Here is a 14,752-nt window from a genome sequence, read left to right on the forward strand (position 1 = left end):
AATGATAGCACAAGTGATTGGACTCCTGTCACCCGAGAAAGCTACACTGCGGCCCGGCTCCCCATTCTAGGCTTGCCCAGTGCAGCCCTGCTCATTGCCAGTATTCAGGCAATGAGCAGTGAATGGGAGCACAGGGTCACACTCTGTCTTTCCATAAATGTCGGCAGAAAAACCAGTGACTCATTGTCTGTACCTAATCCACACATCCCCAGGGGCAGCTGCTTGGCTGTCGGTTGGACTGGGACATCCCCATCCCACACTGGTGTGCCTGGACTCTCGCTCCAGCTTCCTGCCAGGGCACACTGCAGGGGCAACAGGTGATGAAGTGGCTGGGCCCGTGCCACCCTCACAGAAGACCTGGCTGGAGTTCCTGGATCCCAGCCGTGGCCTGGCCCATCCCTGAGCACTACAGGCAGCAGGAGAGTGAACCAACTGATGCGGGTTCACTCACTCCATCTCTCAAATAAAGGTTTAACGCCCTTAATTAACATAATTGGCTTTTTGAAAGTAACATCTGTTATGCACTGACAACACAATGATTGATCATGTGATACTTTTAAGACTGGCTGTTTTTTTTTTAATATTTATTAAGACAAATCTTAATGATATAACTTATAAAAGTCACATTGATGGATGCATGCGAAATTATATTCTCAAAAGAATTACAAAACAAAAAGAGATAACACATGCTGAAAGAAAAGACAGAAAGAGAACCCAGAAAAAAGAAACAAACAAGAATGAGAAGCATGCCATCCGGCAACCAGAAAACAAAGGGGGAAAAAAATAGGGTACATAGTTGCAAATCTGGAAAAGACTGAGCAATAGAGGGCAAAAATACTAAACTAAACAGAGAAAGGACAGATACATAAACTAGGAAAAGAAAAAGAATGGCTCATCTCCCTTTAAGACACGCATTCAGCCAAGAAAGGGAAACATCTGTGGAACACTCACCTGGTTTTCCTCCTGCACAACTCTGTACTGCTCCTTCCAAATGGTGATCTTGGAAGCCTCGTCTTTTCTCAGGGCTCGCTCTTTCTTCAGCTCGGGGCTCCAGAAGGTCTTGATGCTATTCATCGAAGAACTCAGTTTGCTCTCTTTAACCTCCACATCCTTCCGCAAAAGATCATTCTCCCTTAACACTTCCTTGAGCTGCGTCTGCAGATCCATGATGGTGTTGTCCCTGGCCTGGCGGAGAGAGTGAGGTACAGTGGACGCCATGCTCACGGGAGGAAGGTGGTGATCTCCAAAGGCGATGGTCTCGCTGGCCACCCCACTGCTGGCGATGTTGGGGCTACTGCCCATGGCGGTCATCCTGACACCGTAGGGCAGACGTCCTCCAGAGCGGCCCAGTGTCATGGTGCTCTTAGGCGTTTCTGCACCCACGTTTTCGTGGTCACTTAGGTACATAGGGCCAGATGTGGCATAGGCAGCGTTTAAGGACTGTATATTCTCCATTGAGAGGGTTTTCCCACTGCCGCCTGCAACACTGCTTCCAGAACTGCCCCCTGTGCTATTGGTCCGACGATGACCCAAGCGGGGGGAACGCGGAAGCCTAGGGGAACGCCCAGGGCTCTGGCTGCTCGGTTCCGCCTTCCCAACTGAACGAGCACTTCCATACATGATTGCAAGATGGTTGCAAGATGAATTTGGGTGCAGGGAACCGTGTGAAGCAGGAAGGAAAAACAATGGAACTCTGTGAGGTTTCTCTATGGCTACAAGCTGGCTTAAGGCTCATCAGGATTTACAGGTCCTCAGCTGTCCAGTCTTGAAGAAATATCTTACACCATATCTGAAATGAAAAGATCACATGTTAAATCCTACAATAATGGGGCCCGGCGCGATAGCGCAGTGGTTAAAGTCCTCGCCCTGCATGCCCAGGATCCCATATGGGCACCGGTTCTAGTCCTGGCAGCCCCACTTCCCAACCAGCTCCTGCTTGTGGCCTGGGAAAGCAGTCGAGGATGGCCCAAAGCCTTGGGACCCTGCACCTGCATGGGAGACCTGGAAGAAGCTCCTGGCTCCTGGCTTCAGATTGGCTCAGCTCCAGCCATTGTGGCCACTTGGAGAGTGAATCATCGGATGGAAGATCTTCCTCTCTGTCTCTCCTCCTCTCTGTGTATCTGACTTTGCAATAAAAATAAAATACAACTTAAAAAATATCCTACAATAAATATGGCTCTTCTTGGAAACTTTCCAATATCCCTCCACTATTTCCTCTTTCTTTCACCTATTTTACTCAAGCAGTCAAAATGTACTTCACAGTAAACATTTTTAAAATTTTTGCATGTCAAAAAAAAAACAACAACACTGATCTATCAACTAAAAGCAAAACAAAAAGGAGGAAGGGAGAATAATAAAGATTGACCAGGGTTAGAATTTGCTTAGGGGCTAAGATGCAAGTTAAGATACCCTCCGTATATACTGGATTTCCTGGGTTTGATTTCTGCCATCTGTGACATCTACACCTCATGTGAGTACCAGTTCAAGTCCCAACTGCTCCATTTCCAATCCAGTTCCCTGCTAATGTGCCTGGGAAAGCAGTGGAATACAGCCCTAATACTTAGGCCCCTGCCACCCAACTGGAAGACATGTAGCTTTGGCTTCAACCTGGTCCAGCCCGACTATCATGGCCATTTGGGAAGTGAGCCAGAGGATGGAAGATCTGCCTCCACCTCTCCCTCTTTGTAATTCTGCTTTTCATATAATTTTTAGAATCCTAAATCTTGTTCAACTATGTATTTGACTCCCAAGGATCTCTTAAACTGATCCTTCTCTTTTAAGTTCAGAACCATTATCTCAGTTTCTACATTATGACCTACCTTAATCAGAACAACTTTCTAACTGCCTCTAGAGATACTCACTTTTTTTAATGCACAAGTATATGTTAACAGTGGATTATAAAATCAGTTTGATAGGTGTTATTTCAGTGTTTTGCTTTCTTGAGAGACATACAGTGAGCTCCCACGCATTGGTTCACTCCCCAATTGCCCACCAGCTACCAGGGGGCCAAAGCCACGAGCCAGGAACTGAATGCAGGTCTTCCACGCGGTGGGGCAGGAATCCAATCACCTCCCTCCCCACATCTACATGAGCAGCAAGCGGGATTCAAAAGCCGGAGCTAGGAACTGAACCCAAGCACTCTGAGACGGAACGTGACCATCCGGACTAGCACCTTAACCACTGGGCCAAACATTCACCCGTGCTTGTTTTTAGTAAATAATAATAATAATAATAATATAAATAACTGGCTCTAGGATCACCATGGGTACCAAAATTTGTGAATGATCAAGGCTCATATTACACATCCTTCCAAATTCTTCAAATTATCTCTCAGTTACAATACCTAGCACAATTTATATAAATCTTTCTCATTATTGTTTAAAAAACAAGTCTGTGAAGATGCAGTAAGATACAATTTTTTTTCCAACTCCTCATGATCCACATCTTGGTTGAATCTATAGGTGTGGAGCCCACAGAAATGAAGTGTCAAAGGTAAATGATAATAAAGCAGGAAGCAGAACCCATAACTTATTTTCAGAGTGTATCACACTAAAGCAACAACAAACATTGCAAAGGTCTGCAATTTCACTGTATTCACAAGTCAATAGGCTATTCTGTGACTGGGTTATGGATTCTGACGGAACCTGAGTCTCCTGAGTCAGACACGGACCACCTGATCTGCTCCGTTACCCCCACGTCCCACAGGTTAGATGGAGGGGGTCACAGGGACGCTACACGACAGCTGCACAACACCGAGCTTGGGCAACTCGCCACTTTCACAGTAAGTGGTAAGTAAGTCTCTATCCTTGTCCCCATGAGACACTACCTCATTCCTAAACGCAAACCATTGCAAACCCCAACCTGAGAAGCGGCCTGGGTCAAGAGCAATCAGGACCCTATATTCTTAGCATTGTCAGCAAGGGTTTACAGGAAAGAAGAGCACACGGAAGACTCAGCCTCCGGAAATTTATTTGTGGTAGTCTAGAAAGATGTCCACATACTCTTTGACACTCCTTTCTTCAAGAGGAGGAAACACACTCCTTTCCCCTTGAATGCGAACTGGACTGAGTAACTTGCTTTGCATAATGTGTGATTTTCAAGACTCAGGAAAGACATTGAAGCGGATCACTTCCTCCATGTGAAGTTGGCTATCACACCATGAGGATACTCAAAACTCCTCTGCGAACAGAGGTGTGCAGCCAGAACGGAGGCCTCCGACCAAAATCCCTACATGACAGGTTGGAAGAGAACCCTGCAATCTGTAAAACCTTGAGATGTCTGCAAACTTTACTGGTATCTCAACTCCAACTGCAAGAGATGTATGAGCTAGGACCACCCTCATAGGCTATTCATTAAATCGGATCTTCCTTTTCTCAATCATTCTAGTCAATGTTCAGGTAATTTGCTGCTGCAGTAATACATCACTAATATGCTGCTGCTTCCTGAAACACTGTGTTTCAGCTGTGCATATTCATGCGTGTGTGCAAACTGTATCACAATTTAAAAGATGGTCAACACTTCAACACCAGTGCCAGAATGATCTTCGAAGACAATCCTCAGGACAGGTTGGCCGCCACAGTACTCAAAACCCTTCAGGAGGTCCGTGAAAGCAAAATTACTTTCCATACAATGTGTACAGAGCTGGTTTTCTAAAGGCTCTGTGACACATAATCTTATCTCACTGACAGACAATGTAAAGTCTGCATTTGTACTTCGATATTCGAAAGCTTTCTTGGATTTCCAATGTAGTAACTAATGATAGATATAGCCTTCATTAATAAATAAAGTGGGGTCCTCAACAATTTGCAAAAGTACAAGGGGACGCTGCAACAAAAAGTTTAAAAACCATTGTTCTAGAACTAAAGTACAACATTGTCAAAACATGACACAATATACACCTACAAACTTCCATTAAGAGTTTAAGAGTTTTTCAAACTAAAAATCTAAATTCCTTCCTAGTACAGCTAAGATTTTTCATAACTTGGGCCCTGCCTATCTCTCCAAGGCTATTTTCCTAACCATTCTCCTTCTCCATGTGACAACCATAATCAAGTGAAGGCAATTTCCTGAAATTACACGTTCTCTCTTGCTGTCATGACCTTCGATTCCACATCAACTGCTTGACTAACTCATGGTTACAAGCCAAGTCCAATGGTCACAATCCTACACAAACTCTTAAATCCCTCTAATTTAAGTGTTCCTCATTACTAGGAACTTTTTTATGAATACTGTGCTTTTTATGTTATAATCAATCACATCCTTAAGGACAAAGGAAAATCTTATCTCCACCTCCCAAATCCAGCATAAATCACACAGACAATAATGTTGGCTGACTGCACAACTAGTCCTTGCTTTCCAACTGTAGGACCTTCACAGGCTCCAACTTCCTGCCAATGCAGACCCCGAGAGGGACAATGATGACAGCTCAGATATTTGGGTTCCTGTCACCCACATCTGAGACCTGGATTAGGTTCCCAGCTTCAACCCAGACTCTGCTCTGGCTGTTGTGGGCACATGAAGAAAAGACCAGTACAAGGGAGCTTTCACTTTTTGCCTCTCAAATTTTGTAACAAAGAAAATTAAAGTATCAGAACAGCATTTAAAACTCTACAAGCCTGCCAAGACACACATTCAGAGAAATTTCCTAAAATGGAATTCTAACAAGAATGTTACCAAAAATCTGGATATATATATATACCACAATTCCATCATCAGTTCATATTTCTGTCCATTTAAGTTTTACGATTTTACCCACTGAAAAACTACAACTCTGGAGGCTGACACCATGGTGAAGTAAACTAGGCCTCCACTTGTGGTGCTGGCATCCCATATGTGCACTGATCCGTGCTTGGGCTTCTCCACTTCTAATCCATCTCTCTGCTTACGTCCTGGGAGGGGAGGAGAAGATGGCCCAAGCGCTTACAACCATGCACCCATGTGGCAGACTCCAAAGAAGCTCCTGACCCCTGCTTTAGATCTGCTCAGTTTCCAACCCTGCAGCCACTTTGTGGAGAGAACCAGTGAATGGAAGATCTCTTTGAGTGTTTCTCCCACTCTCTCCCTCTTTAACGTGTGCCTTTAAAATTTAAAATCAAATCTTATTTCTAAAAAAATTACAATTTTGGGGCTCAGCACGGTAGCCTAGCAGCTAAAGACCTCACCTTGCACACACCGGGATCCCATATAGGTGCTGGTTCTACTCCTGGCAGTCCCACTTCCCATACAGCTCCCTGCCTGTGGCCTGGGAAAGCAGCCAAAAACAGCCCAAAACCTTGGGACCCTGCACCCGCATAGGAAATCCAGAAGAAGCTCCAAGCTCCTGGATTCCAACTGGCTCAGTTCCAGCCGTCGTGGCCGCTAACTTGGGGAGTGAATCATCGGATGGAAGATCTTCCTCTCTGTCTCTCCTCCTCTCTGTATATCTGACTTTGTAATAAAAATAAATAAATCTTTAAAAAAAAAAAAAAGAATCAACTCCTAAATTACAACTTTTGAGGCAAACACCGATTATTTAAGATAAAGTACATACACAAATATATTTGTCATATAAAAAAAGCATAGTATCGTAAGACAGGGGCCATTTAGCCCAGTGACTAAGATGGCCACAAGTTCCCTGGGTTCAATAACTGACTACAGCTCCACAGCACCTGCTCTTACAGACCCCAGGAGGCAGCAGTAACGGCTCAGACAACTAAGACAGACAGACAGAGAAATCGTCCATCTGTTGCTCACCCCAACTTCCCTCCACAGTTCGTGGTGGGCCAGGCAGAGCCAGAGCAGGTTCAGTCCACGTCTCCCACAGGTCTCCCACATGCTGAGTGACTACTTCAGGGTGCACAGCAGCAGGAAGCTGGCTGGGAGTAGCTGGCACTCAACCAGGGGACTGAGACGGGATCCAAGTACCCCAAACAGCAACTTCACTGCCGCACCAGATGCCTACCCAACTTATTTCTAATAATCACCAGGAACCCTGACAAAAATCGCTGCTTTATCAAAATAAAAAACTGCCCGGCCAGAAGCATAAGATTAAACCAATTATTCCAGGATAGATTCAGAAACTTGACAATATTATAAAAACTGACATTCAGCAAGGCACCAACAGAACCATTACAAAAAGTCACATGATGGGACACGGCACAGTTGCCTAGCAGCTAAAGTCCTTACCTTGAATGCGCCAGGATCCCATACGGGAGCCAGTTCTAATTCCTGCAGCTCCACTTCCCATCCAGCTCCCTGCTTGTGACCTGGGAAAGCAGTGGAGGACGGCCCAAAGCCTTGGGACCCTGTACCCATGTGGGAGACGCAGAAGAGGCTCCTGGCTTAAGATTGGCTCAGCTCCAGCCATTGTGACCACTTGGGGAGTGAACCATCGAACAGAGGATCTTCCTCGCTGTCCCTCCTCCTCTCTGTATATCTGATTTTCCAATAAAAATAAATAAATCTTTTATTAAAAATACACATGATGGACCGCTGAATACTGAAGTCAAAGTAGACATGAGACAGCTGAATAGTAATCTATAGCCATTTTAAGGTGTATAGCACCCAGTTGTATATAAACTAATAATTGAAATGTCAATGTAGAAATCACAGGATGGGGTTCAGAACTTGCATTCTTTTTTTTTTTTTCCTCTTTTAACATATTGGTTACTCAATACCATGTCAACCAATTCAATAACGTTATAAACTGTTACTGATGTAATGTGGGGGCTTTTAATTGATCGGAATGATACTCTGCCAGCTGTACCTTCAGACCAGAGATGGTCTCCCCAAGAAACTGTTGAACTTATCTGGACAATAAGATGCTGGACTTTATGCTTGGTATATGCTTGCAATGAAAGAATTTCAACTGAATTTGAATTGTGGTAATGCAACTCAGTGGAGGACTCCACCATGGGGGGGTTAGGGAGGGGGATTGGGGGAATCCCAGTGCCTATAAAACTGTGTCACATAATGCAATGTAATCAACAATAAAAAAATAAACATAAAAAAAAAACATGATGGGTCCAGTGCAATGGTTCAATTTGACTAATTTACCACCTTCAAACACTGGGATCCCATATGAGCGCCAGTTTAAGTTCCAGCTGCTCCACTTCCCAGCCAGCACTCTGCTGCTGGCCTGGAAAAGCAGGTTTGTACCCTTGTGGGAAAGCCAGAAGAAGCTCCCGGCTCCTGATGTCACATCAGCTCAGCTCTGGCCATTGTGGCCACTTGGGGAGTGAACCAGTAGATCCAACATCTTTCTCTCTGTCTCTCCGTAAATCTCCCTTTCCAACAAAAATAATTAAGTCTTTTTAAAAAAAATCACAAAAAATAACCAAAACTCTAGGTACTGCCAATAACTTTCTACTGTTTACATAAATGCAGGTAGAAAAATTAGCTGTGTAGCAACTTGCAAGGATGCGGTTTAAAAGATCTAAAAAGATAATTTAGAAGATTTACAATGTAACTGGTTTAAAAGATCTAAAAAGATGATTTAGAAGATTTACAATGTAACTACTGCTTGTTTCAGAAGAAACAATGTAAGTTTCTTAGATCTTTAGTAATAGCTTATTGATAAGTCAGAAGTAAATGTACTCTCTCTTCCTTGGGAAATTCAGCAAAAGCACATTCCACACATTAAACGAGGCCAATTACAGAACAGCAGGGGGTAAAGGTAGTTAGGGACAAAGTCATCTATAAAAAACTTGGCTTTCTTAAATAAGTGAAGCCTTTTAAAGGAAAAAAAAAGTACTATGGAATTACTTAAGAAGCGCAAAACTCCATGAAATTGGGGTGGGCGCTGACATAGCAATGAAGACACCACCTGGAGGTGTACACTCCTCCATGAATGTCTGGGTGCCAGGTTCACTCCCAGTCTCAGCTTCCTGCTAAGGCATACTGTGGAAGCAGCGAGTGACGGCTCAATTGAGTTCTGCCACCACGTGAGACCACGGCTCCCAGCTTCAGCCTGGCCGAGTTCTGCCACCACATGAGACCTAGCTCCCAGCTTCAGCCCAGCCTGACTGTTGCAGGCATTTGAAGGGTGAACCAGCGGACTGGAGGTATCTTTTTTGACTCGCTAATAATTTTTTTTAAAGGTTTAAGCCCAGGGACAGCACTGTGGTACAGCAGCCTAAGCCACCAGATTGGGTGCTGGCATTCTATGTGGGCACCAATTCAAGTCCCAGCTTTTCTACTTTGACTCAGTTTCCTGCTAATGTGCACCCAAGTGGGAGACCTGAAGCTCCTGGCTCCTGGCTCTAGGCTTTGGATAGGCTAAGCTTTGACTGTTGCAGTCATCTGGGGAATGAACCAGTGGATCCAAGACTGACTGACTGACTCTCTCTCTCTGCCTTTCAAGTAAATACATGTTAACCAAAAAAGAAGTTTAAGCCCATGTAATCAGCCAAAATAACTAATTAGAAGAAGAAAATGCAATCCCAAGAGATAAGACAACTATCAGATTTTAATACCTATTAACAATCATAAATCTTGGGATTAGAAGGTATCTTTCTTACATAAAAGATATGTACAAAAGCAACTACTACAAACACTTACAGAGGAATGGCTCTGCCATGGAGCTCTAATGACCTGCAGCTTATCTGAGCCTTGGCAGAAGGCCTAGCAATCCTCCCAGAACAGGAGGTGCCAGCAGGCTACAAAGCCATCTCATGCTTTCCTGTCTCGCTTGGAAGCTGTAACAAGATGGTTTCTCATTGCTTCCTGGCTTCTGGTGAGGCACGGGACTCTCATTCCTGCCTAGCTTAGAACCCAGCTGTGGAACATAAAACTGCTTAGGAGCAATCTAGAACGGCTCTTCATTAATACTGCGTCACACAATTCACATTGTAGGCATCGCCTTTCTATCTCCATGCTACTGTTTCCAGTACACAGGGGACAAAGATCAGAGCATGCTAGCATCTTTGATGTATTCTTCATGGTGTGTTAAGCAACTGCCTGCCTATTCGGTGTTCGCTGTGCACCTGCTAATCTAACCAACCTGGCCAGGTTGCACGTTTGACCTAGAGGTTAAGATCCCGTGCTCCATAGTGTAAGCCTTGGGTCTGAGTCCAGATCCATCTTACTACCAACGCAGATCCTGGAAAGCAGCACATCACGGCTCAAGGAACTGAGTTCCTGCTACCCACATGGGAGAAGCCGTACTGTGCTCCAAGCTCCTGGCTCCCAGCCCAGACCCAGCCGGAGTGGGCACTCTGTCAGTGGACCACAGATGGGAAGATGGGATTCACTTTTACTTGTGTGTGTGTGTGTGTGTGTGTGTGTGTCTGTCTCTATAATAATTAAGGTAAAAGAAAGAACAATAAAACCATCAATCCCAGGCCTTGGTCCTGCCTTGCCAAGTACATGTGTATAGCATGTCAGTCTTATTAGTGAAGTGAAAAATTTACCTTTGAGATGGAAAATGACAAGAATGTCCCCTATCATTACTCTCCTCTACCACAACATGCCAAAAATCTTAGCTAGTAAAGAAAAGAAAGCTGTAAGAATTGCAAAAAAAGACACAAAATGCTAGTAACTCACATGTGCCAAAATCACATAAGCTTAAGCCCAAGAAAATTCATAGATAAAATTATCAGAATTCACAGAACTTAAGCAAATTTAACAAAATTCAGTCACTATTTAAAATTTAACTTATCTACATACACCAAAAAGAAACAGAAATTAAAACTTACTCTAGAAGACGATTTATGGGCCAAATGCATTGGCTCAGTGGTTAAATCCTCGCCTTGTACACACCTTGTCCCATACAGGCACTGGTTCTAATCCCAGCTGTTCCACTTCCCATCCAGCTCCCTGCTTGTGACCTAGGAAAGCAGTGGAGGACGGCCCAAAGCCTCGGGACCCTGCATCAGCATGGAGACCCAGAAGAAGCTCCAGGCTTCTGGCTTTGGATCGGCTCAGCTCTGGCTGTTGCAGCCACTTAGGGAGTGAAGCAGCAGACAGAATATCGTCTCTCCTCTCTGCATTTCCAATAGAAATAATAAGACAAGACAGACTGAGAGAAAAGGAAAAGAAAACAAAAAGAGATGAAAAGAAAACAATTTATAAGGACCAGGGCAGTGGCACTGCATACCAGGCATCTGCTTGCAGCACCAGCATCCCTTTCGGTAGCTCTTTTGTGTCCTGAATGCTCCACTTCTGATCCAGCTCTCTAATCGTAGCCTGAGAGTGCAGCAGAGGCTGGCCTAAGCACTTGGGCCCCTGTTCCCATATGGGTGATCTGGAGGAGGTTCCAGGCTTTCTAGGGCCCACCCCCTGCTGTTCTGGCCACTTGGAGAATGAATCAGCAGATGAAGGGTCACTCTCACTCTGTACTAGTCTCGCTATAATCCAGCCTTTCCAAAAAAAAAAAAAAAAAAAAAAAAAAGCCTTTAAAAGATATTATTTATGCTATCATCTGCTACCTAGGACTAAATTTTTTAAGATACGTAAGATTATTAGAAAACCGTGAAACACTACTCAGAGACAAGAAAGGCAACATAAATAAATGGAAATGCTATATTCATTGATTTAAACATTCCATATATAGAGAGAGAGAGAGAGAAAGAGAGAGAGAGAGAGAGAGAAGTAATTCTACCCCAAATAGATTTAAATTTCCATCAGGATTTTAACAATGCTTTTCTAAGTCTCCACATCTCTCTAAACCTGCCTTTTCATTAAAAAATAAAGGTATAAAAAAAATTAAAAAAAATTTTTAAAAAAGGTATAGAAAAAATAAAGTTTTACATAAATAAAATTATAAACTGGCATGGGTCTTCACTGATGAAAATACAACCAACTATTTTACTCATTTTTTTCTTTGGGTTGTCTTATTCTGTTAAGAATTCTTTCAATATTATGAACACAACTCAGTAATCAAATATATCATTTGCAAATATTTTCTTCCATTTTGTGATTGTTCCTGTTTTCATACTGATCACCTTTGAAGAGCAAGCAACATGTGTAATTCTGAGAAAGATTAAATTATCCTTTTTGTTGTTGTTTGTAAGATTTATTTTTATTTTTATTGCAAAGTCAGATATACAGAGAGGAGGAGAGTCAGAGAGGAAAATATTACGTCCAATAATTCACTCCCCAAGTAATCAGGTGTACCACATGTGGGTGCAGGGTCCCAAGGCTTTGGGCCGTCCTCGACTGCTTTCCCAAGCCACAAGCAGGGAGCTGCATGGGAAGTGGAGTAGCCGGGATTAGAACTGGTGCCCATATGGGATCCCGGCACGTTCAAGGCAAGGATTTCAGCCGCTAGGCCACGCCGCCAGACCCCCTATTTTGTTTGTTTTGTCTTAAATTTTTTGTGGATATTTCATAATAACCCTAAACTAGAAACAACCTAAAAATTTGTCAATTACATCATGGTTGTGGTATATTTACACTACTAAATACTACTCAGCAGTGAAAATTAACAAATGTACATTTCAAAAAAATGTTGAATCAAAGATGACAAGCATAAAAGAACACAGACAATATGATTTCCAGCACGTAACATTGGAAAACAGGCCTGGCGCATTAGCCTAGTGGCTAAAGTCCTCACATTGCATCTGCTGGAATCCCATATGGGCACCAGGTCGTATCTCTGGCTGCTCCACTTCCCATCCAGTTCCCTGCCAGAGTCTGGGAAAGCAGCAGAGGAGAGTCCAAAACCCTGGGTCCCTGCACCCACATGCGAGACCCAGAAGAAGATCCTTGCTCCTGGTTTCAGACTGGCTCAGTTGCAGCCGTGGCAGCCACTTGGGGAGCGAACCAGTAGACGGAAGATCTTTCTCTCTATCTCCTCTCTGTATATCTACCTCCCCAATAAAAATGAATCTTTCAAAAGAAAAAATTGGGAAACAGAGAGCTGGCACTGCAGGGCAGCAGGTAATGCCTCCACCTGTGACACTGGCACCCACATGAGCATTAGTTGGAGTTCTGGCTGCCCTACTGCCCATCCAGCCCCCTGCTAATACACCTGGAAAGCAGTAGAAAATGCCCAACCACTTAGGAGTCTGCCAAGCACGTGAAAGAGCCAGATGAGCTCCCAGCTCCTGGCTTTGGCCTGTGACCCAAGCCCAGCCCCAACAGCTGGGGGACTGAACCAGCGGAGATGGCTCATGCTCTCTCCCACCCACCCTTTCTCCTCTCACCCTCACCCTTCAAATAAAATAAAGTGGAAAATGGCAAAGTAAGCTAAAACAAAAATAACTATAGAGTAGCTCCCCTCTCCCTTATCTGTTCAGTTACCTGCAGTCAACTTCAGTCCAAAAACATTACATGGAAAATTCCAGAGATAAACAAATGTTTTCAACTACACACCATTCTGAACAGCATGAGGAAACTTCACACCTTCCGCTCCATCCAGCTCTGGAGGTTACATGACTTCTCAGCTGTCCAATCAACTGTCACAGAATGGTAGTGCTCAAACAACCCTTACAAAGTACCACGTCACCAGCTCACTTTGTCTCAACACCTGTATCATGTCCCATCATTATAGAAACACGTAAGATAGTGTGAGAGAGACAGCAGCCACACAACTTTCATTATGCTACAATTTTATGATCTCTCAATTCTGCCTAATTTATAAATGAAACTTTATCACAGGTATGTGAGTACAGGACAGAGTGTATATATAATCCAGTACCACATGCAGCCTCAGGCATCCACTCAGAGTCCTGGAACATATCCCCCAGAACCCCCAGGCATACAAAGGACCTCTCAATAAAGAGAATAAGATGAGTTCCCTACAAGTCGGGACAGAGGTTACCTTTATGGAGTATGGGTGAACTCTGACTGAAAAGAAGTCAACAGGACCCATGTTTGGACTGACAACGGACTGACATATCCACACCCCACCCAGCAGAGGGGTCAAGTTCACCTCCTGACTCTTGCTGCTGATGCCAGCTTCCTGCCAACAAGGACAAAAAGCTGAGTCGGTCCCACCGCCGGGTGACACTCCTGGCTTCAGCCCTTCGGCCAAGGCAGGCAATCAGCGAGTGAACCAGAGAATGAAGCCAGCTCTCTTTCTCCCTTTTATTTTTTCTTTTTCTCGATTTCACACAGTCTCTCTGCATGTGTCTGTCTTTCAATTAAAAAAAAAATCAAGGAAAGCTTCTGGAATGCTAACAATGTCAATTATACTGTTAGCTTGATAGTAACTTATATTTTTACTTCATATATTTTCCTGTATGTTACAGTCACAAAGAATTAATTTATATTCCCATAACAAAATTAAGTTCTGACCTTTTACTTACTTTTCTTAGAGTTATTTATTTATATGAAAGGTAGAGCAACAGAGAGAAAGGGGGAGAGAGAGACCTCCCATCCAATGGCTCACTATATAAATGCCAACCAACAGCCAAGCTACACCAGGTCGAAGCCAAGGGCCCGACTCTGTCAGGATCCACCCAATGAGCAGCCAGAGCCCAAGCATTCGGACCAGCACCCATTGCCTTTCCAGGTGCATCGGGAGGGAGCTGTGAAGGAAGCAGGGTACCCAGGATTTGAACTAGCAATACAATATGGGATGGCAGCACCATAAGCAACAGATCAACCCACTGCAACACAGTGTTGACCTTTATATTTCTTGAAAACTTTTTATAATTTCATAGACATTTAACTGAGTTTCAGGTAAATTCCATCCCCTACCCTAACTGTATTATTTTTACACAAATGAGCTTCCAATGGGAGAAAAAAAAAGAGTTAAAATAAGGGAACACTGAAAATTATATGTATATGTACATACGTACACACACACACAAGAACCAGGGTATGTTGT

At 43.7% G+C, this 14,752-nt stretch overlaps 1 protein-coding gene across 10 annotated transcripts in view; it reads right to left on the reverse strand.

Moving 5' to 3' along the window:
• ERC1 (ELKS/RAB6-interacting/CAST family member 1) overlaps positions 1–14,752 on the reverse strand; it is a 317,123-nt gene that overhangs the window by 290,802 nt on the left and 11,569 nt on the right. For all 10 annotated transcript variants that reach the window (XM_058656089.1, XM_058656090.1, XM_058656085.1 and 7 more), the window contains exon 2: positions 952–1,789. In XM_058656089.1, coding sequence (XP_058512072.1) covers positions 952–1,620 — 669 coding nt within the window. In that variant the 5' untranslated portion in view covers positions 1,621–1,789. The remainder of the gene's footprint in view (positions 1–951; positions 1,790–14,752) is intronic.

Source organism: Ochotona princeps, chromosome 27 (genome assembly GCF_030435755.1).
Source record: "Ochotona princeps isolate mOchPri1 chromosome 27, mOchPri1.hap1, whole genome shotgun sequence".
NCBI lineage: Eukaryota > Metazoa > Chordata > Mammalia > Lagomorpha > Ochotonidae > Ochotona > Ochotona princeps.